Here is a 23,127-nt window from a genome sequence, read left to right as displayed (position 1 = left end):
AAGCATGTAAGCATGCACATACCCACAAAAATACATATAAATTCCAACTCACTGATTCTCTAACAGAAAATGTTACTTTCAGTGTAGTATTAATTAGCGGTTTATGTGCACAGTTTAATCAACACAATCTTAGTTTAAAAGCAACAGCAAGGTTTGTAAATTTTTTCTTGTTTGTGATGATTAAGTGAGTCTATGCTGGCTTCTTCACTGGAAAAATGACATTTATAAAGTCTGCTCCCATGACTATATTTTCAATCACACCAGAATACTTCATTTCTCACCTTTAGCCATGTGGCTTCAGGAAACTATGCCCAAATATCTCATGCAAATGTCGGTTATTTTAAAAGATCTCTTGTGTAACAGAGTGGAAATTCACTAAAACATCAAAAGGTAAAAACAAAAATAAAAATGAGGCTTGAAAATAAATTCTCAGCAACAGGGTTTATGTACACTGCTTTTTGGAGAGAGAAAAAGAGAGAGAGAGAGAGAGAGAGAGAGAGCAGTTAACTCCCCAAAACACCCTGGTTCAATATTTACCTGACAGCTTTGTCATCTTGACATTTTCCCCAGTGCATTTCCTTCTTTATCAGGTATTATTTTACAAGAGATTTCTTGTTATACAGAAGTTACATAAATCAATCTATAACAGAAGAATTTGTTTAACACATTTATTCTTTAATAGGTTGCATGATCATATTTCATTGATCTGTACAATAGAAAAAGAAAATCTTACGACTAAAACAGAGTTTGTGGAGACTGGCACATGGTAAACCTATTTAGTCTTTTCAGAGGTTCATTCTTAGATTTTAATGTTAAATAACAACTATTCATTTAAGCTGGTCTCACTGCATATCTTGACCTTTAGCAATTCCACACACAGCAGCTTATTGTGGTATCCTTTAAATATAAGAAATAAGAATGTTTAACTTTGCTATTAAAAGAAAAATAAAAGAGTACTGTGTGTTACATGGCCCATGAAATATTGGCGGTGTGCTCCTTGGCTTTCATTCGAAGAACTGCGATACTGGAAGACCTCCTTTCAAACTCTGGCTTTGTTTCAAATGCATGTCCATTGGTTGCTCCAGTAAGAAGAGAGTCAGTGAAAAAATTGTTGAGGGGCACGTGACTGAACTGGTTCTGGTGGTTTGAAAACCCCGTGTAACTGGAATCTGTCCGAGGCGAGTGAGAATAAGGTGTCATACAGGAGGAAGTGTCACGTGGTAACACGCATGAAGTAACCACAGAACCACCACTTGCATTTCCTGCCCACAAATTGTTCTGAATCTGGAATATATAAAACAACAAATATTACATTTACATGTTCTCACTTTTGTTCTCTTACTTTTGTTAAGTTGTATTTACTAAATTTGGTTAACTATTCATTGTTTGCTCCTATTGGGTGGTCTGTAATTACATACAACAATGACTAAAAAATAATTATTTGAGAGATCCTTCTAGTTTGTTATACTGAAATAGAGCAACAAATCCCACATTCTTGGCCACATAACACACTCTCAAACATGTCTATCTCTTATTTAAAAAGTGTTATTTTCATAGTCATGATTTTAAAAATGAATCTGGAAGATTGAGTCAAAACTCATGACCAATTCATATGCTTAGAAAAGTAGTTTAAAATCTGGTTTTAAGTTTAAAGATAGTTTTTGTCTTTCTAAACAAAATGACATGAATGCATTTTTTTAAAAGATTCTAACTTGGACTCCTGGTGTGGCAGTTTTTGTTGGAAACCATTACTGACAATAGACTGCTCTGTAAAGACATTTTTGATCAAACTCATTCTGGAACATGTTTGTCTGCCCACTGCTTTTGGTATCCTATAGTCTTGAAGAAACACCTCTGAGAATCTGGGAAATTACAAAATATGTAAATATACATATTTTTTAAATTTCTTGTATGATTTATATATGATATAATGAATTCAAAACAGACATGTGACCTGTAAAACCAAGTTAGAATTCTAAAACAGGGGCCATTACCAAATAATGGAATCATAACTGAGAAAGCTATGTAATTATTTAGAAAAAATATCAGATGAGTATAACGCAGTTGCTCTTATTTTATATAGTACTCCTATCTAGTAAAAACTGCATTATCATTGACACCCAAGATATTCACATTTCATACAATTAAATCTCTACAGGAAACAATTCAATGCAATATTAACAAGTACAAATTTATCTAAAGTTACTAGCATGTAAAGGAAATGTGATGTAGAGCTTATATAACATGAATTTTAAGTGGGACGTATCTCAATCTTAATATACAAGCTATTTAAACAAACAAAAACAGGAACCGCATACATTACTGGGAAGCTCAGAGAAAATCATGACAAATGGCAGGAGCTGGGGAAGGTAAAAAAGAAAATGTTGCGTGGGATAGCAATACTATGATGCAGCCCTTTGAAGATGAAATAAAACTGAATGCTTTTAGCAACATTATTATAATATATTTGGACTAGAACATAGCAGCAATACACATGCTAATCACATCAGGCTTTCTTATCTTTTAAAATAATGATTGCAAGAGTTGAATTATCAATGAGTAGGACACATATGTTTTCCTATATTTGTTTTTACATAGAGATTCCAGGCTCCTACATATAACGTCTGGTGTAGTCTTACAATACCCATACTTGAGTTGTACTTTCTATGGCAACTAATTTTCAAATAATAGCAAAAAATACATTAATAAATCTTCTAGATCACACTGGTAAAAAAGGTACTCTGTCACTCAAGAAAGGACTGATTAACCAGGTTCAAAATATAAGAGAAAAACCTTAATAAGTAATTTCAACCTTTAGGTGGGGTTTCAGTGATTGGCAAGGGGCTTATTTATCTGTGTTGTCTTAGAAAATAATTCTTTATGTAAATATATGTATAAGCTGCTTTAAACTTGTTAAATATATACGTATGTAGAAAGAGACAAAGAAAGAGATCTACATATCTATATCTAAATATATATATACACACACACACACTCACACACATATGATTTGCATATTTTGTTAATCCTTAAATTGTCTCAGGCTATGTTCTAATTCTGGTTCATTCTACTATATGTGTTCCATTTTAGGCAAAATATAATGATTGGTACCAGTGATTGCTGAGATATGTATCTCAAATCAACAAGAGGGCTGTTAATGTCATTACTCTGTCAAACTACCTCTTCTAACTTCATCTGGGTGATTTTTCCTCTGACATTCAATCACACATTGTGCTACTCGGCAAAAACCACAGTCACATGTCTGACAAAAGAGCTTTCAGAAATGAAAGTGAACTTTGCTTGCGTACTTAAAAAAAAAAAAAAAAAGGAAGACAAGATAATGAAAGAAAGATTATTTATATTTTGTTTGTTAAAGAATTGCTTGATTTATACAGTGTTGCTTGAATTTTTTATTAAAATAATTCATTCATATTCCAAATGCACAGAAATATATTCACGAACTAGATGAAAAAATTAAAATCAGAAAGGTAAAGGCAAGGAAAGTAACCTATAAATATAAATTAAGAAAATATTGCCTCCCTAACATAATTAACATAAATGTACCTATAAATCGAAAAACATTCTGTAGAGTACATACAGAAATAAGCAAATTTTATTTTGATCAAAACTTCTTATCTGGACATGATCAAGCATGTTATATGCATTACTTTTGATGAAATAATTTCTAACACATAGACATGCTTTTCTGGACAGAACAGACTGGTAAAGTAAATATGATAGCAATATTTTAATTGGGCTTGTGAAGATACCCTAAATATTTTGAAGACTGTCATTTATTCCCATAGGTAGAGATACCCTCACACATTTTTACTGATCTATCTTGTTTTCAAAATGTCTATTTCTTCCTCCTCCCCAGCCCCACCGCTGATCTTTCCTTTTTAAAATTTCCAACACATCTTTATTTGACTTTAGAAACATTGTTGGTTTTCAGATTGTGAGTCTGTTTGGATGCAAATCATAAAAGATAGCATCCTCAGTATATTGTAATTTTACTTCTCTGAAGCCTGCCCTCTGGGTGTTGAAACATTTGATGATGATGCTCAAGACCATGTTCATTATAGCTAATGGTTATCATTTAATTACCATGTGTCAGGTATTATGTTAAATACATATGAACACTTTTAATTGTCTCAATACACTAGGCAGTGTGTTATTTTGCTATCCCCATTTTGAGGATGGTAATACTATAGAACAGAGCTGAAGAAGATCACCCAGGATTTCATAGTTCCAATGGTGGAGGTCAAATCTCAACCTAGGGAGCCTTAGAAATGCTGTAATAATGACTAGTTTTATGAGTTGAAATTATTTATTAACTCATTATCCCTACTTTGTGGAGGTTCATAGTCTACTCTCTGGAAGAAAAACCCACAATTATTTCTCACAACTGTTTTGTCATCCTCAGGTCTAACAACGGTACATGGTAAATCCTTAACACAAATTTATTAAGTGCTTGAAAAATATGGACTGATCCATCTTGCAGGTATAATCAAAATTTTATGGATGATTTATGTTAATATATCAAAATTTTTGTTTCATTATATGAACTCCCAAATCACCATACTCAATAATTTTAGCAGTAATCATGAAAATTACATTCCTAGACCTTGCTAACTGCCTTTACCTGGGAAGTTCTTTATTCTTATTATCAAACACTGATTCTCCACCACAGATACATATCCTTCAAGACTCTGACTCATTTAATATGGATCAGGGGATCTGTATTAAAATAATAGTAATAAAATACACACATGGAATTCTGAAAATCAACTGAAATTAGGAAAGACTACTGGAGTCCAACTTCTTTCCAAATGAAAAACTCTTTGTACACCAATTTCGTTTACCTCTTGCGATAAGAAGCTCACCTGTTTAAAAAAAAAAAAAAAAACATTCCATTTCTTTGGAGAGTTCTGTAAAAGTAAGCTGTTGTATTCCTCTACCTCTACCTATGGCTTCCATTTATGTGCCCTATAATGATGCAGAATAGTATCATCTTTCTTACATGTAAAAATCTTAAAATGTCATCAGGCATGATGATACAACCCCCAAGTCTTTTTACTCCAGGTAAACATCTCCAGTGCTTTTAACCACTCCTCATATGCCTTAGTTTCTAGGCACTGTATCATTCAGATCATGTGATTCTGGATATGTTTCAGGTTAACAATACCCTTTACCCTTATCAATACATAGCATCTACACCAGAATATCATACACTGCATATAATTTCATTGCTGTAGGAAAAACCTGGCAGAACACATCTTTGATCTAGGCCATCTAGATTTGATTAAACAATAACGTTATTTGAGCTAATGGCTGACTATACTGATGTCAAGCTGGACTCACACTGTTCCTCCATCCCTCCAATATATTCTCACATAGGCAGTAATTTTTTAACTATGCCCTGGAATCTATAAATCCATGTGCACATTATCTAAAAGTGCATATTACTTTTTGTCAACTAGGAAGTCCATCAAAATTGCACTCTGATTCATTAAAGGAAAAATCATATTTGTGGTTCAATTTTGGAATTAAAAAATAATAACTTTCTTCCTAAATAGGATAACTCTTCTTATTTTGAACTATTTCATAGATACTACAATGACAATACCTGGCAACATATAATTTTGCGATGTTTTTGTAGGCCTCTGTTCAATATTCAAGGGCTTTACAACCAGAAAAAAATAATTCCCATATCCTTCTTCCATGTCTGTTTTTTAAAAAAGAAGAAGAAGAAAAAAAGATTGACTGCCTTTACATTTTTTTTTTCTTTGCTGTGTTTAAAAGGAGTGGAGAATCTAGAAACATTTCATGTTTTAATGTGCTCCGAAACTTTTTAAAAAAAACTTTCAGGGGTGTGTTCAAAGCACTATCCAGGGAACTCTGTCCAGGGAACTTGGCCAACTGCCCCCCATTAGCATGAATGGAAGTTCAGTGGATTTACTGCACTTCACTTTGAATATTTGCCCCTTCATTTTTTTCTAACCAAATAAATGTTAACACTTAATTATCCCATGATTTTGGAATTTTTAGAGAAAAGTTTTATTTTTGTCATATTTATTCCAAACTGAAACTTAATTCATTTAATATTCATTTTTTCCAAGAAATTAAAAGCAGTACAGAGGAAGAAGAAGGGAAAATCTATAAATATACATTAATATAAACATAAATACTAAGAGCTTTTTACTGTGAATATATATTTGTAATAAATTCAAGCACTACAGTAAGTTATGGATAGAAAACTATTTATTTCATTTACCTTAGAACCTTGATATGAATATATTCTTTGTAATCACAACTACAAAGTAGATTTTGTTGTTCTAACCCTGGTTAATATTTCTAATATATTTATTGATTTTATATAGTGAGTACTTTTTAGTATATTTTTCTAAAAAGGCCTTTTAAAAGAATAGTGAGTTTGTTAGTTTTTGACTTAATTGTAAAATAGTACGGTGTAACAAAAAAATTAGTTTCATGACAGCATTTTATAGTCAATATCCTAATGTTAGTGCTATTTAGAGGAAACAACACTATCAAATTTCATAGAAATACTAAACATGAAAATATGTGAGTAACAACCTTCCCTTAATTTTAAAGCGTATCCAAAACTACTAATTAAGTAACAAATTTTTTCTACCAAACTAAGTTTAACTCTACTTCTCATCTATAGATAGACTACTCCTATCCCCTGCCACCAACATCGATCATATTTACTTGCATAAACACACATACATACACATACATATGCACACACACACCACGTACACACCCACATAAGTTTCGCATCACATGCTCACAGTTTCCTGTGGGAATTAAAGGGTACTTTAAAAGACAGAGATCAGAGATTCACAGAGTTACTTGTCATGATGTTATAGCAATACCTCTTTACATTAAAATCGAAAAACTGATTTGTGTTTCCTCTTTGACATACTGTTTACATTTACTAACTTTTCTGTATATCATTTAATACTATATAAATGTATTATGACAGTATCACTATGTAATTGAATTTACTAGATTTGTACTTGTTCTCTTAAAAAACAAAAACACTGATTTCTGCAGAAACAGCTCTATTTTTAAAGAGACTATTATGAAATTCACTAGTATTCTTGTTCCTGTAATATTTACATGACAAAATATTAATAAGAATCATATGTTTAGCAACATGCAGATATTTTTAGCTGTTGACTAACTTTAGGATCCCATTAACTTTTCTATTTACTACATCAGTAAGTTGCTGGCAGGGAGAAAGAGTATAAGTGAATCTTCAGATATTGAATTTGCCACCAGTGACTAACACACACTGAGACTTTGTCTACCTGAAAGAAAAGATCCCAACTTGAATTATTTAAGCAATGAAAAGATTAATCTGAGTATTTTTTAGGTACTCCCTAAGGTAAAAGTGAGGGTACATTGTCATCAGTATCTACCCATTAGATCTAATTTTCACCAAAAAATGTTTTAAGTTGATATACAAAATATTTAGATTTTGATGAATCAATTGACATTTCAAACATTCTTAAAGTACTTTTTCAATGTATATTATTAAACTAAAGTGATTAGAAATAATTTATTCATCAGAAATAGATCATATACTAAATACTGTCACTTTTACTTTTTAGTAAAATTCCATCTTAGATATGTGTACAGAGATTTGAAACAAAAAAGGTGTCTTTTCCATTTAAAAAAAAATCACCATTAAATATCACACCCATATGAGACTGATAATTTAAGAAGAAAATGGCTTAGCAGAAAAATAAATGTGTATGTCTACTTTTAGTGCAAAATTAAAAGCACAAAGCTTAATAAGAAATGTTAATGTCTGTAAATTTTCAGAATAATATCACATAAATGTGTTTACATTTTTCATTATTCAAATAATAATTGAAAAATGCTCCAAGTCCAAGATATAAAAACATTAAGAAATTTTTTCTTTGGTGTTGGCTGTATTCTTAAATTCTACATTAAGTGACTTTTAAAAAGAAGATTTATAGAAACTCTCACGATTGCCTTAAATTAAAGTTTTCAAATCAACTCATTTAAGGAAGAAATAAATTGGTAACACCTAGCCTTTGCTATTTTATTACTATCAAGCAATAATGATCATACGGAGGATTTTCCAAACATTTGTTACATTATTTTTCATGTATTTTAATACACGTATGATCGCTATTGCTGATTCATCAGTGTCTGATTCATTTTAGTGATGAAATTTTCCTATTGAAATAAAATTCACAATATAAGAAATAAAGATAAAAATGTAAGCTTGTAAATTAAGCTTTTATGCATAAATAGCTTAAAATATGAATTAAATATGCAAATATTTTAATTTGCACAGAAAATTTTTAATTTTAGAGATCTTGCTTGGAGTCATATATGGACTTTGAATTTCTTCTTAAAATATTGAGTGAAGCTATTGATTTTACTCATCATCTCTTTGTATTAACTACAAAGTTGACATTTTATTTTTGTAATTTTTAAAATCAACTGTGAGTTTGTACCAAAGTTTACCTATTTAATGTCCATGATGTAGAATAAAAAAGAAAATCCATAGACACATGAGGCTTCATAAACATGGCATGCATATAATTCTGGATTAAAGTATATCATAAGGTTCACACTAACAATAGTGTAAACAGCAGATTTTAAACCACAGGTCTGTGCTCATAGACTTCCTGGGCTTTGATGGCTTAATTTTCTGCCTGTCATTTCTCCATCTTCTTGTGAGGTTTTCATATGTATAAGCTAACACTGGCACTCTGCAACATCTATTTTTATTTTCTTCTTATTTATTTGGTTATCTACTCAACCTACTGATTTACTTTTCTTGTAAAATAAAAAATACTTATTTAAAAATATTTTGTTAACTTATTGTGTACAGTCACATTAGAATATTACCTTTTCAAAAGAACAGACCTAATTATTTTCATAATTTACATGAATGCACTTTGTTTCTTTTGGATGATATTCTTTGCCTCTTTAAAGTTTTTGTATATGCAACAAAAAAGTTAATTAAAGTTTTAATAAAAATGAAATGTTTCATTTTTATTAAAATTTCTTTTCATTAAATGAATTCCATTTCATTAAAATTAAAATATTTCAACAAAATAAAGAATTCACTGTAACTAACTGTACCTTCACCTAAGGATACTGACAAAATTTGTCTCATGCTATACATAACATATATATATACACACACACACACACATACATATATAAAGATTTTATTCATATTTATTTAAACTGTATATAAATTTAAATCAGTATATTTACTCGCTGCAAAACTATATTTTGGTAAGGTAGATTAACATTATATTTCTTCTATCACTTTAAATATTTGTGTTTATTAACAGTGACAAATTTGTGCAATATCAACATGATTTTTTGAAAATGATGGTAACATTTTTGGTCATAAGTCATACAAGAATTTTCACTGTATCATTGTATGACTTTCAATGGTTGTTTCATGGATGTAAAAGCATTCATTATACAATGTGTTAATTACCACTATATTAGTAATATTTTTTAAAGATTTTGGTTTGTTTACTTCAAATATTTGGAAAAAAGTAGAAATTATAGGGATAAAATTATGATACTTTCTCCAAAGGTAAAAAATGTTGCAAATGCCTTTTAATTATAAGCCACAGTGGTTGAAGGAGACAAGTCCTATGTTCCTTATTTAGCTTAAGTTAAGACAGCCATTAAGATTAATATAGAAACTGCTGTTAAAACCAAGGTAGATAAACAATATGTCTACAATCTATTATATGGGATCTACTATTATATGAAAACCTTGGAATTTCATTTTTTTAATTGTATCATTACAATATTTTAAATAGAATGTGTTAAACTAAAATGTTTTACAGCTTTAATCTGTGTATTAAATTATAAAAGTTACTACCAATTACCTATAACTTGAATCTACTACTTGGCATGTTCAAATTCTAAGTGGCATATATTTCTGAAGTCCTCAGTAATACAACAGAAGACAAGACACTATGTGGATTCCTTGGTACATTTGGTAAGCATAGATTTAGTCATAGTTTTCACTATACAATACTCAGTGAAACCTCATTCAAAATTTTGGTGGGAAAAGCACTTCGGTTCTTTTTCTGAAATTTGTGATGAAAATTTTTACTTTATAAGAAAATAATTCTGGTGAATTGAAAATAAACTTTTCTAAAGTTACCATATTTGGTTTTCAATTTAAAAAGGAAAGTATATTTAACCGAACTCAGTATTTCCCTAGATCCCTAAATAGTAAATTTACTCACAGATTGGATTAACTTAAATGCTACAACATAAGATAACAAGCAATTTAGCTACCTGGAGAGGCAGGGACTTTAAAACAAAATTAATAATAACTAATGGAAATGATAGAAATCCTACTACTTATTAAGTTCTGTTTTGTACTAGGCAATGCCCTAAGTAATTTGCATAAACAAGTTTGTTTAACATTCACAAACATTATATGAGCTTTTACCCCCATTTTATAAATGAAGAGAAATGTTCCTCGTGGTTAATTCATTTGTCAAATGTCTAAAATCTATTAAACTGAAAAGCCAAAACTTGAACCCACATCTCTCTGACTGGGAAGTTCATAGTCATTAATGGTCCTCTTCAAATCCCAGGATACACCTCTGTAGTCTACAGAGGGCTTTCCTATTCGGAAATCCATTTAGTCTTCACAATAACAGAAAAACCATCATCATCTTAATCATCTACACCATCAACACCACCAACACTAGCACCAACAATACTTCCATTTTACAAATAAAGAATCTGAAGATCAAGTCAAAGTTGTAACTCAAAGTTATCTATCTAGATAATAATGTCAATGCTCATGTAATCCAAACCTAAGAACATGAAATTGTAAAGTTTCTTGTAAGAAATGAAGGGTCATTATAATTCTCAAGAAAACACTTATACATTAAGAAAAAATATTTTATTCACTAAAATAATTATTTTTAAAATCCTTTGGTTTTGCTATATTAGAAACAAGTTAAAATGTAATATCAATAGATCTTTGCTTGCTTTTTAAATTTAAGGGCAAAATTATTTAGATTTATGGTTTTCTGGGCCTAGTTTGCACCAAGAAGTGTTTGCAAATTTAGTACAAATATTACCCAGTTTTTAGTCTTTCTACAAAGCAGGGAATTCTGTCTAAATCATTTATATATCCCTGATCCCTGCAATAGTGCATGGCATATATTTGCTTTGAAATGCAAATAACTTTGGAATAAAAGTCAACTGAAAAGTGTCTGCAAATCTTTCTAGCCTATTCTTTTTAACAGGAGAAGAAATTGAGGAAAAGTTAATTGCTTATACCACAAAGCTGGTTAATAACAGAAATTCAGAAACTATATGTTTTATTGAAAACTCATTATTTTTGTTTTATGATACACTACTTAATATATTAATATACTGAAGTGAATCTGTACTGTTACTCACATCTATCCAATGTCTATATAATTTGCTCAATCCATAGCAGAGCATCCTTGGTGATACAAAGGTGACTAGTAACTGGGCCATCTTTTAAATATTTTACATTGTAAATGGGAAGTCAGATCTTTAATACAACCCACCAAAATGTCACTGAGAAAGTGATGTGCAGATAGATGGCACATTCCAGAGGCTTCATGGAGTAAATATGGCTTAGGTGAGGGAGGGAAATTCAAGATAGAGGAAACAGATTCATCCCAAGCAATGACAATGCTTTCAAAAATGTCACCTCTTGAGGAAAAATGAATACATTAATTTAGCTAAATCATAGCATTGCCAAATGGCAACTGATCTCTTCAGCCCAAATAAAGAACTTAAACAAAAAGATACTATTGTCAGTACATCACAATGTACTACCTTAAAATATGTTAATATGAACATCACATCTCTCACTTTCTTATTTGTTTGCTATCAAAGATAAGCAAGTTTAAGAAAAAAATCTTATAACAGTCAGTGAAGTGTTTAGGCTTTCTAAATGTCTATAAATTTAAAAACAGAAGCATTTTTACTTTGCAAAAATGATGTGATATTTTAGGATCCAAGTTGAATTATTTCACTGTTCAATGATGAATTAAAGAGATAATGTCAAATAAAGGTTTCTGGGCTTCTGAGCTCAGAAAACCTGAGCTTAAATTAAACAAGTTAATAGATACAAGAAGGAAGCACAGTGTCTGGCTTTAAATATGCCCCCAATTACTAGTAATTATTTTTACTGTTACAGCTGTTGTTACTATAGTAAAAAGAAGGCCAGTTGAAGCAAAGTATTTATTAGAACATATTAGAAAGTATTAATTACTATATAGAAATAAACATATTATGATTGTACATCCTGAGCAGGTTTGAGGAGATCATTTTCTAAACTATCTCTGTTTTTCATGTATTTCTATGTATGACTTTTTCTTCCCTGCCAAACTGCTAATTCTTTATTTCTGTCCTTCGTCTAACATTTTCTAGTTTCCAACTTTTCTGAAATTAATACTTTTTTCTGTAATTAACAGTCACCAAAACCAGTGTCTTATTGGACTGAGTTATTGGATTCTACTTCTGTTTCTATTTCTCCCATTACAAGCTCCTATTTTCCTATTTTCAAGCCCCATGATAAAAAACAAAACAAAACAAAACAAAACAAAACAAAACAAACAAACAAACAAAAAGTTTCCTTTAGGCTAACTCTTGAGAGACATGATCTTGGCACAATTATTTTTTCAAACAAACTAAAAAAGTATTTTGTATATATTTAAGTTAAAATAAAAATTTCCCCTGGCTTTATCCAGTAGCTACAGTGGGGAGTTGCAGCCACATAATTTCAGAAATTTTGGTAAACAAACATTAAATGATTTACCAATACAGGAAAGTACTATGGATTTCATGGTATTAATTTTTATGATTATTCACGATTGGCACTGTTAAAATAATTCCAACGTATATTCTCCATTCTTAAATTATCAGGTGGTATAGCCAATGTATACAAATTATGAGGAGTAATTAGTGCAAAATTCCCATGATCTGTGGGGGGAAATTTTTTAAGTTAATTTTTCATTGGAGTGAAAAAGATGATCAAATATATAATTTGGTGTACCATGTCCCTTCCTCCATTGGTGTCTAAGTTACCTCATTCTTCTAATTAATAATACATAAAGCTTTGAGGTACATTAACACAATGGCAAAATAACCTTAGGGAAAAGAGATGGTTAGTCACAGTACATTGAGTCATATTGTGCCTTTATTCAGGTCTTAAAACTGTATAAAGTTTTAAATTCAGAATAGTTGCTAAGCACTATTCTGAATGCTTTACCCTGTATATAGGGCTTAATCAGTGGTAGGCCCTATTCTGATTGCTTTGTCCTAAACCAAAGAAGCAAGAAGAGTCAAATATAAAACAACCAACATATAGGGACAGAAAAGTGGAAAACAGACAGAAATGGGGTTTGAAAGGAAATGAAGACTGAAAGAATAAGATGCACAAAAAAGTAGTCATAGTCAAGTGTTGTGGAATATACTTAGTGAGACTGTTTAAAATCCATGTGAGGAGCTCGTAATTTGTTACTTTATTACGTCTGAAGTCACCACAGTCAAGTAGTTCAAAATGATATAAACCATTCTCCATTTCACCTATATTTTTATTGTTATTTCACTGGTTGTGGCTCCCCCACACTAAAGCACAGACTTAGAATAATGCAGCTCAAGCCTTATGCTCCTTTGGTATCATTTAAATGTATTCACAGGGAGAGACATTCTATTGTCAGGTTAAAATCTGGCAAGTGGGAACCAAATTGTCTCTGGTCAAATCTGAACTTCACCTCACCTCTTTCTCATTTGAGCAATGGAGATAATTAGTAACACCTAGCACATAAGGTTGGTGTGAGGATTAAATGAGATAATATATATAATCTGCTTAGAACAGTGTCCAGATATACAGTAAGGGCTACAGTAGTGTTAATAACCATGAAGACACTGCAGTCCCTGTCCTCATGGAGTTTGCAGCCTAGAGGGGAAACATTTTTACAGAATTTTGTTTAGAAACAAAAGGCACTCAAACTAACTCAAACTGACTCAACTAAGGCACTCAAAAATATTCGGCAAACAAAATTTCACTAGCCCTGTGATGATAAATAACAACCAGAGGTATCCTCATGCTTTAAAATAGGAGAAAACATAAGGTAACCTCTTTAAGATAAATTTTAAAAGAGAAGCAAGATTCCTCCTATGACAAGGAGATAGGGGGCATTTACTGAAAAGGTATCCATAACAATAGTCTTCTAGCAAACTATCAGGTAAAGGCTTAGATGTAGCGACCTTTATAGTCTCTCCTGCAGGAAACCACTTGTGTGATCACGAACCAATTCCTTAACACAATTGAGCCCGTTTTCATAACTTTTTTAAATGAAGGATTTGAACAAGGTGACCTCCAAGACTTCTTTCATTTAACATATAATATTATATTAATAAATTTGGGGGATTTTCTGGAGGAGTGAGGTTTATGAAATTGGTTTTTAAGAATCATAAAAGGCATAGGAACACAAGGAAAGAACAACGTTAAAGAACTGAATTTGTACTCATAGTGTTGAAGAAAATGAATACTCAGGTTTGGGGTTCAGATCATCTAGTTACTAAATTATCAAGGTATTTCTCCAGCATATCTGTTTCATAGGTGTTTTCATAGGGGTCTCTTACAATGCATATCATTAAATAATAAATAACAAAATAATGCATAGCTTGTTCCTTATAACACAGGTGTTTTTTATCATGTATCAAATACAGTTCTGAATATCATTATTAAGTATTAGGAAAAGTGACAAAAAATATGTTAGAAAGACAAAACATTTACATTCATTACAAAATATGAAAAAGAAATATATGGAGTCTCTATATTGAAAAAGAAAAATGGGAAGAAAAAGAATTTCTAACACTTTTTGTAATGAAGTAAAAGAGCACCCATTATAAAGGGGAGCTGTTACTTATCTGTGATTAATTTTTAAAATTATGTCTGGTACTAATTCTATCTCTGTTTAAATCATACAGGACCAAATGTGGACCTTGAGAGAATAAGCAATTTGAAGTCTGAAAAAAACAACAATAGAAAAAGAGATATATTTTTAAGTGGAGTTAAGGGCTTAATAGGCCACACTTGACATCAGGTTTTAGTATAGTTCATAAAACCATATCCACAGAGATTGCATGCCAGGCAACACTCTATTTACAGTATTTTTAAAAGTTAACAAAAGGAGAGAGTCTGAGTAATTAGAATGTAGAATAATTAAAAGACCTGTGTCATTAAATGATGCTATTTCATTTGTTGCAATATACAACAAAATTCAAAAGAAAAAAATATCCTGAAATATTTTTAAATGAATGACTCTAAGAAAAACAAGAAAATAATTTAGAAAAATTAAAACTTAGCAGACATGAAGAATGTTTTCTGAAGCTTAAATTTTCATTCTTGACTATTATATCACATATAATAAAGCCTATGATAACCATTTTAAGAATACACAAACCAAATCTACTTTTCTTGAACAGTATTCTGTGTAGTTTAGCATACCTGTGGGTAGCTGTCAGTCCTTGGCAAAACTGATATATCATAGGTGGCAGCAAAATGGCTTTTCGCTTGTTGTATTTGGCCATAACGTTCCCTTTTTCTCCATTTGGCCCTTCGATTTTGAAACCAAACCTAATTATTTAATAAAAAGTAGAATTTTAGCTAAGGAATATTCGATAAAGCAAATGTGATGCTAAAAGACATCAAACCAGAAAGGTAAACCAGGTTTAAAAAATTACTTAAAAAGAAATGTATTTATGTTAGAAAAGAATCCACAGATTTCACTTTTTCTTGTATCTTGATGTGGTAAGTGATTTGCCCATGAGGCAAAATAATTTAATAGAACGAGGCAGGAGACTTTCGGGAAATACATCTGATATGTCTGAGCCTCTGTTTTCTCATTTAGGGAAAACAAAAAGGAATCAGATTACATGATCCTGAATGCCCCATATATCTCCACATTGTCATGGATAAGTCTCCTTTAAGAGAATGCTGCAAGTCTGGAAGACATATCCGCCATAACATAAACCCAGCCAATCTATAAGCAAATTAATATCTGAGTCTATTAAAAATTATCTTTAAAATATGTCACAAAAGTGAAAGCTCTTCTCGGATGTGTTCATACCTACATAATCTTTTAAAAATTTAAACATAAAGATTGCATCTAAATATATGGCAGCAGCAGGAACATCATGATTATCTAGAAATAGGAAAAAATGAGATTACATATTTTAATAAGCATGATGAAAAGGAATCATCTAAAGTTGAACTATGGTTTTAAAATACATGAATGTGCCTATTATATACATTATGCAACATATTTTCCCGTATGAAAATGCTCAGATATCTTTACATAATTTCTTTAATTTAAAGCACAGGTAATGGAAATAATATAAGAAATAGCGCAGATAGAACCAAGTGTCAAGGAAGTCTATCAGTTAGTGTGGCAACTAAGGTCACTAAGCTATCTTCCACAATTTCTCTAATTACCTATTAGAAGTATTTATCATAAAAACCATCTTCCTCAGCAGGTTGGATATTCTTTAATTCATACTTGTAATGCTCCAAGATCTTCACTTTAATATTAAAGGGATATGCAGAAGATTATATTCAATATATATACTTTAATGTTTTTAAGTGAACATTATAGGAGTAGCCTTTGGGAATCTCTTTAGTTTTCTTCACACAATTATGTTCAGAATATAAAATATTTAGAAAAAAAACTAGAAATCAAATATAAAAAACGCAAGTTGTAAAAGTCTTTTGTTGAAGTTTACTTCAAATTTTCACTATTTTTCATACTCATTTCTAATCTTGTATATCTTTACCTTCACAATTATGGCAACATATCAACACTCAGTTTAATTTTTAAGTACATATTACAAATTTAAGATGGCACTTTGAAGAATTTTCAGCAATTGAAATGAGCCAGAGAGCTACATGTTCATTATAGTTTTAGTACACTGCTGATAAATGCTTATTATCCATTATGCCAAGGCTCAAGACATCAACAACAAAACAAAACAAATCAAATTTTCTTGCTGTCTCCACAGACAAACCCCAGGAACACACTAAGGGAACTTAGTAATATGTTTTTGGTTTTTTTTTTTTTCCATTGACAAAAAGAACTTGACAATTTCCTTAAAATGGGTAATAGTTACCACTCTTATGTGCAAAGCAGGAAAGAGAATGACTTGAGTAAATTAAGTTCAGGCTGGCTCTCTGTGCATGTTCTTAGACAAAAATTAATCAACACTTGGTGAATGTGAAAGGGAAAAGATGCATTATGTACAGTTGGTCACTCTGTGTGCAAACATATTTGTTTACGGTTACAAGTATAACTAAATATAGACAAAGACAAAGATCTCAAACATACAGAGTGGGTGTTAATACTTGACAATTCTAAAATTCTTTGTTAGCATGAACTTTCTACATATTTACTTCCTGAACCAAGATAAAGTAACCATTTACTTCCACAAAATCAAGTAAAAATCTGCTGCTTGTTATCCGTGTACCACCAGATGTTGTCTCTAATGATGTAAGAGCCTTACAATGGCTTACTCTTAGGAAGAAATACTGTTACTCGATTTAGAACAAAAAATTTCACTATTTTTTTCATTCCCCCATTTAAGTAGTTTATGGGAATTGCAAAAATCAATACTTGTAGAGGAGTCAGAACACACACAAACACAAAGGCCATTATCATGAATTATTGTTGCATTTTAAACTCTTACTACTTGGAAACTAGTAAAGTATAGTTTAAGAATATCCAATTTTGTGAAAATAAAATACTCCTAAGAGGTAAAATTCTACCTGGTATGATTTTTCTTTCTCAAATTATTTTAAAAAATTAAGCATATTGGATCATGCAATTTAATGACTAGAATATATATTATAAACATAATTGAGTATATGCAAAAATTTACTTTAAAGCCATTATTTTTATTGCCTATACAAAATTCATATAATTTATCTAGGCTTTAAAAATTATAATGGAATATTACATATTGACAACTACTAGAACTATAAAATTGTAAATGAGCACGATTTGATCTTGTTTTTAATTATCCATAGTGAAAACATTCTACTATATGCATAACAATTGGGAATTTGTGGGATTGCTTCTTTTTCTTTCTTTTATTATGCCTCCAACTCTAGTAAATTTCTAGATGTATGGGCTATTATACAAATAATTTACAAATACCTGATATATAATCTAAAAAATAACTTCAGTGGCTAACAAAACTGAAAAAAAAAACAAATAAATATACCAATTATTAAATAGTCCTGATTCTGCTTTTCATCCTTTAAAAATTGCTTTTGAAAATCAGAGCTATATTATCATATTGTTATATTTGAATGATTGTTAATTTTTATGTCTACTTAATAACTCAAGTGTTCTTTTGTTTTATATATTGCGTGAGTTGTCAAAATTTTTGCAATTAAAAAATAATTTTAGTAGACATATATTCATATATTTTACTCTGTTCCTCATCTTCAGCTACGGAATCAGTTTGTTTCTTTGTAGCAAAATGCATTTATTCAATTATTCTAACACCATTTATTTTCCTTTCCCATCCATCAAGGCCTCTGTTTGGCTCCTACCTGGACCCTGGCCTCAGTGAGCTCTGTCCTCAGAGCAAGCTGTTCTCTGACATACACATCCGGGTAATGAGTTTTCTGAAAGACTTTCTCCAGCTCCTCTAGCTGCAAACTGGTGAAGGTGGTTCGGTGTCTCCGCTTCTTACTGCTGGATACATTGCTGTCACATTTATCTCCAAGTTCATCCAGCTCTCCCTTCTCTTGCATCCCTTTCACGGGAGACATTCGGAGACTGTTACAGTTGTCCATAGCTCTATTCAGTTCAGTGTGAATGGGCTGTCCTTCTACTTTAGTGATCCCATAGTTCACTGTACCCAGAGGAGGAAAAACAACAGTTCTTAGCATTGTGAAACTCATCCCAATTAAATCAATAAGTAGAAGTAATTGAGAGTATCAAGAAATTGGCCTATTAAGTATTAATTCAGTTACCACATTCTACACTTAGTTCATTGTAGGACGGGTTTAAATACCATTTTAAAATGTGTGCATGCAACTGATATGATCTGGCAAAATCTGCAGTTCTGTTTTACAGGATTTATATGTTTATGCACATATTTTTTATTTAAATTCATGTACTCAAATTAAAAGATGATCTGGGTGTTTCATGAAAAAAACCTTAAGTGTCCATGATTTTTGAAAACTAAAGCAAATTTAATGTCATATATTTATCACAGCAGATAAAATCAAGCTACTAATGTGACTCAGAAAATGCATTTTAATCTTAAATAATACCTCTATACTAATATCTGAAAGTGATTATCCCCCTCCATGTAAAATGTACTGACGATAGATTTCAGATGTGACATTATTTCCACTAAATTTTGGATATTTCAACTTTATATCCATGTCTGCATTTACACTTTTTCTTCAAAATTAATCTACTAAATTGACAAAATAAATTTCATGCCAAATATTGAACTTTCTTTCTATCGGAAATTAGATTTAAGCAGCATTTTTTTTTTTTTTACCTAAACTTATCATGCAGTTCTTTTTAAAATATTTCATATTTCTGCTTAGCTAGTGAAATATGTTTTATGATTGAAAGCTTTACTTTTTTCTCCGCTGAAACACAGAAATTAAAACAGCTATTAAAACATTACAGAGGATGACATCTGGCATTCTGTTAAGGGATGTTTAATTTCAGTAATTTTCTTCAGATTTGATTGCATATTGCAGTATGATATAAAACAAAAATGTATCATATAATGCCACACACCCACAAATGCAGTGGATGCACAGAGTGAAATGGGAAGCACATTTATAAAACGTAAATTCAATCCAGCCAGAATAATAATTTCCAATAGATGATTATACTTTCTTCTTTTGTTTCTTTTTTAAAATTACCCCCATAATGCATTTTTACAACTCTTTTCATCATTATACAAATATATTCAACTTTAATGCGCATATAACTTAAATAGCTAACAATTGAGTACTGTGCATTTAAATGTCACTAACGGAGTAACTCTCAAAAATGTTCTCATCACAAAAAATGTCAAATACTTAAGGTGATGGCCAATTTAATTAGCGTGATTTAATCATTCCACATTGCATTGTATTCATAAAACGTAACATTACTTTATACCCCATAAAAATACACAACTATAATTTGTCAATATATAACAAAATTTTAAAATTAATGGTTTTCATGCAAAGGAAGATGTGATGTTAAACTAAACATAAAGAAGAGCCATGACTGATTAACAACACGGTTTTGTCTCCTTGGGCAAAATTAAAGGGGGAACTGCAGCAATTAGGGATGGGGGAGGGGAAGCATCAGAGAGGCTAAGGGCATCTCAAGAGAAAGACAGGATCTCTCCTAAATTAAGCGAATGACTGCCTATGTTCATCTTCCTTAACATTTCTCTGTTAAAATTCGCCTTAATAGTGTGATATTTGTTTAAAAGTTGATAACGCATCAACTATGTCTCTTATTTTGGATTCCCGACTATTTAAAATAAAATGTTATGATCGAGTCCATCCAGAGTCAATACAAGACATTGCAGAATCATTAAAGAAAGACCTGTCAATTCAAATAACTTTACACATGCATCTAAGAATTCCACAAATACAGATACCAGGTCTGAAACGGAGCCAGAAAACCAACAACTCAGTGTAAGAATAATAAGTATATGCTCGAATCTTTCTAAACAAATGACTGAAACGACTTAGCTGTTTTTTTTTTCTCTCTCTCTATCATTTGCGGCTTTATTTTTGATGTACCCTTAGTCACAGGTTACTTACAAGGTTAAATAAAATTAAATATGAGATTTTTTAAAAAGAAAAAAAAACCTGTGTTCAAAATATTTAGAAAATGAGCTTCTACAGATCAGTGTTTTGTCAGATTTTGAATCTCCATAAAATAGGGGGCAAGGGGCTTGTTGTAAATATTTCACACTTAATTCGTTTGTTATTTTAAAGCAACCCTCCCCTTATAGCTTAACTGTGGAATATACACAATGATAAGGAAAAGTTCTCTTGGAATTGTAAACGTGCTTTAGCTGTCGCGATCTGAAATAATAGGTTCGTATTAGGTTACAAGATAGAAAAGATAGATGGTTTGTTTTGATAACATTTTGACTTGGAGATACTTGGGCATTCAAAGTTGAAGATTTCACCCAGAAGCATTCCGAAGACCACTTAGGTGACTTTTAATGTGAAGTCATAAAAATAGAAAACGTAGAATCTGGGAATGAGTTATTCGGCCAGGGATGCTTTGCCCGAAGCTACTTAATGTGCTTCGGTGTTTAACAAACATTTAACGCGTGTTGTATTGCAAACGCAAAAAAGCAGAAATTACAAATTCACACACGCTAGAAATCTGGGGATCCTCAAACTTAGAAAAAATAAAGCCACGTCTCGGAAAATTAAAAAGATTTATCTTTACCTAAAGGGGCTCAAAGGGTTTTTTGTTTTCTGTTTTTGTTTTCGGTTTGTTTTTTTTTTTTTTTTTCTTTTTCTTTTCTTTTCTTTTCCTACTCGGGACGACAGTGACGTACTCTAACGAGCTGTGATCGATTTCAGTTCCTCCCGCCGGGACAGAGAGGCGGGCTCGCATAGAAGCGTTCTGTCTTGACTCAATTACGCTCTATTTAGCGCCCTATCAGTTTACTCCAGGAGCCAGTATTACAGAAGGACTCAAGAATCCGTAGGCGACCAGATTCTACAGCGAAAGGAGAATCGCTGGGAGGCAATCCGGTGCCGGATCTCTCCCTCCCTCCGGCCCCCGCCCCCGAAGGCTGCTGCAGCAGTAACACCGCTTCATAAAGCGAGCACCTTCCACTGCGTTCCTCCACCTTCCAGCACCCTCGCTCCCACTTTTCTGCTTCCTCCCTCCCTGCCAGATCTGACCGATCCTGCATTTTGGATTGCGGAAGGTCTGCGGCGGCTCTGGCTGGGGCGCTGGCCACTCACCGCTGCTGTCCTGACAGGGCGAGGTCCTCTCCAAGCGCACGTGATGCTCGGCGCGGGGCAGGGGTCCGAAGGCCTGTACGCATTTGCTCGCAGACGCTTTGCTGTAAAAGGACTCATTGTCCAGCGTCTCCATAACGTGCTCCAGAGGACCTCCCGCGCCCATGTAAAAGTCACTGTTTTTACTCGGAGGGCTCTTGAGGGCAAACTTCTCGCTCAGAAACTCCATAATCCTGGAAGGCGGTCGCGTAGCTCCTGAGGCACAGAAACTGGAGAGCGCTGGGGGAGGGAGCCAGTGGGCGGGAGGAGGGAGGGCCAGAGAGGAGGGAAAGAAAAGCCAACGCTGCGGCGCCGGGAACTGCCCCGCTCCGGTCCCTTTAATACGTCCCGGCTGGAAAAGGAGCACCCGAAGTTGCTTTTATATCTTGAAACTCAGCTGGGCATCTTGGGCAACCTCCCAGTTCTAATGAATATGAAAATAGGCGGGCTACTAACTCCACCCCGGGTCCCCCCTCCGCCCCCACCCCACCCCCATTTTCCCCACTTACCGGGGCTGAGCGCGTCCAGGCCTAGGATAGACAGACAGACAGCTCCATTTCAGACAAATGCCAGGAGAGACGAACCCCCGACACCCAGTTCATTGCCGCCGTGACAGTGGACTGGCATTTCGGAAGATCTTGGTGAGATCGCAAAGCAGTTAAACCTCCACTCTCCACTGCCTGCGCCTTCCTGAGCCACGCGTCCCCACCCCGCCCCCATGCCGGCACTCACTACCAGAAAGATTTAGAGGCGTCTTAAGAACTTGAAAGGAAGTATTGCTCTAAAAGGCTTTCATTTCTTCCGTAAATCGTTTACGTGGAAGATTCTCATTAATCCGAAGCCCAAGAAACCAGATGCATTGTCAGCTATTAATCGCAGCGGCAGTAGTAGAAGGGTCGCTTCGGCTTCTAAGCGGGAGGAGCTCGCGTTCCGGGCCAGCTGGGCGCTTTACGAGGCCGTGGCCTTTTCTTTTTCTCTGGGATGCGGCGGCGTGTGGACTCGGTGGCGATGGGTGGGAG

General features: G+C 32.7%; 1 protein-coding gene across 1 annotated transcript; it reads right to left on the bottom strand.

Annotated features, from left to right (window-relative positions):
• Nucleotides 1-654: 654 nt before the first annotated feature.
• On the bottom strand, nucleotides 655-22,447 carry ALX1 (ALX homeobox 1). Its single transcript, XM_010355535.2, has 4 exons — nucleotides 22,073-22,447; nucleotides 18,662-18,966; nucleotides 15,560-15,688; nucleotides 655-1,284 (listed from the first exon to the last, which is right to left on the bottom strand). Exons 1-4 carry the CDS (start codon nucleotides 22,296-22,298, stop codon nucleotides 964-966), a joined length of 981 nt encoding a protein of 326 aa, XP_010353837.2. The 5' UTR covers nucleotides 22,299-22,447; the 3' UTR covers nucleotides 655-963.
• Nucleotides 22,448-23,127: the final 680 nt, after the last annotated feature.

The sequence above is a fragment of the Rhinopithecus roxellana genome, chromosome 10 (genome assembly GCF_007565055.1).
Source record: "Rhinopithecus roxellana isolate Shanxi Qingling chromosome 10, ASM756505v1, whole genome shotgun sequence".
Taxonomy (NCBI): domain Eukaryota; kingdom Metazoa; phylum Chordata; class Mammalia; order Primates; family Cercopithecidae; genus Rhinopithecus; species Rhinopithecus roxellana.
The sequence above is the reverse complement of the archived record's forward strand: the minus strand, read 5'-3'. Positions and strand labels throughout refer to the sequence as shown.

What these genes read in the sequence shown, in the direction of transcription:
- ALX1 (XM_010355535.2), bottom strand. Translation starts at nt 22,298, where the DNA reads ATGGAGTTTCTGAGCGAGAAGTTTGCCCTCAAGAGCCCTCCGAGTAAA. An exon ending in TCACTGAGGCCAGGGTCCAG is followed by an intron (nt 15,689 to 18,661) that starts GTAGGAGCCAAA and finishes TTAAATAATTAG; the next exon opens with GTTTGGTTTCAAAATCGAAG. An exon ending in GGACTGACAGCTACCCACAG is followed by an intron (nt 1,285 to 15,559) that starts GTATGCTAAACT and finishes TATATATTCCAG; the next exon opens with ATTCAGAACAATTTGTGGGC.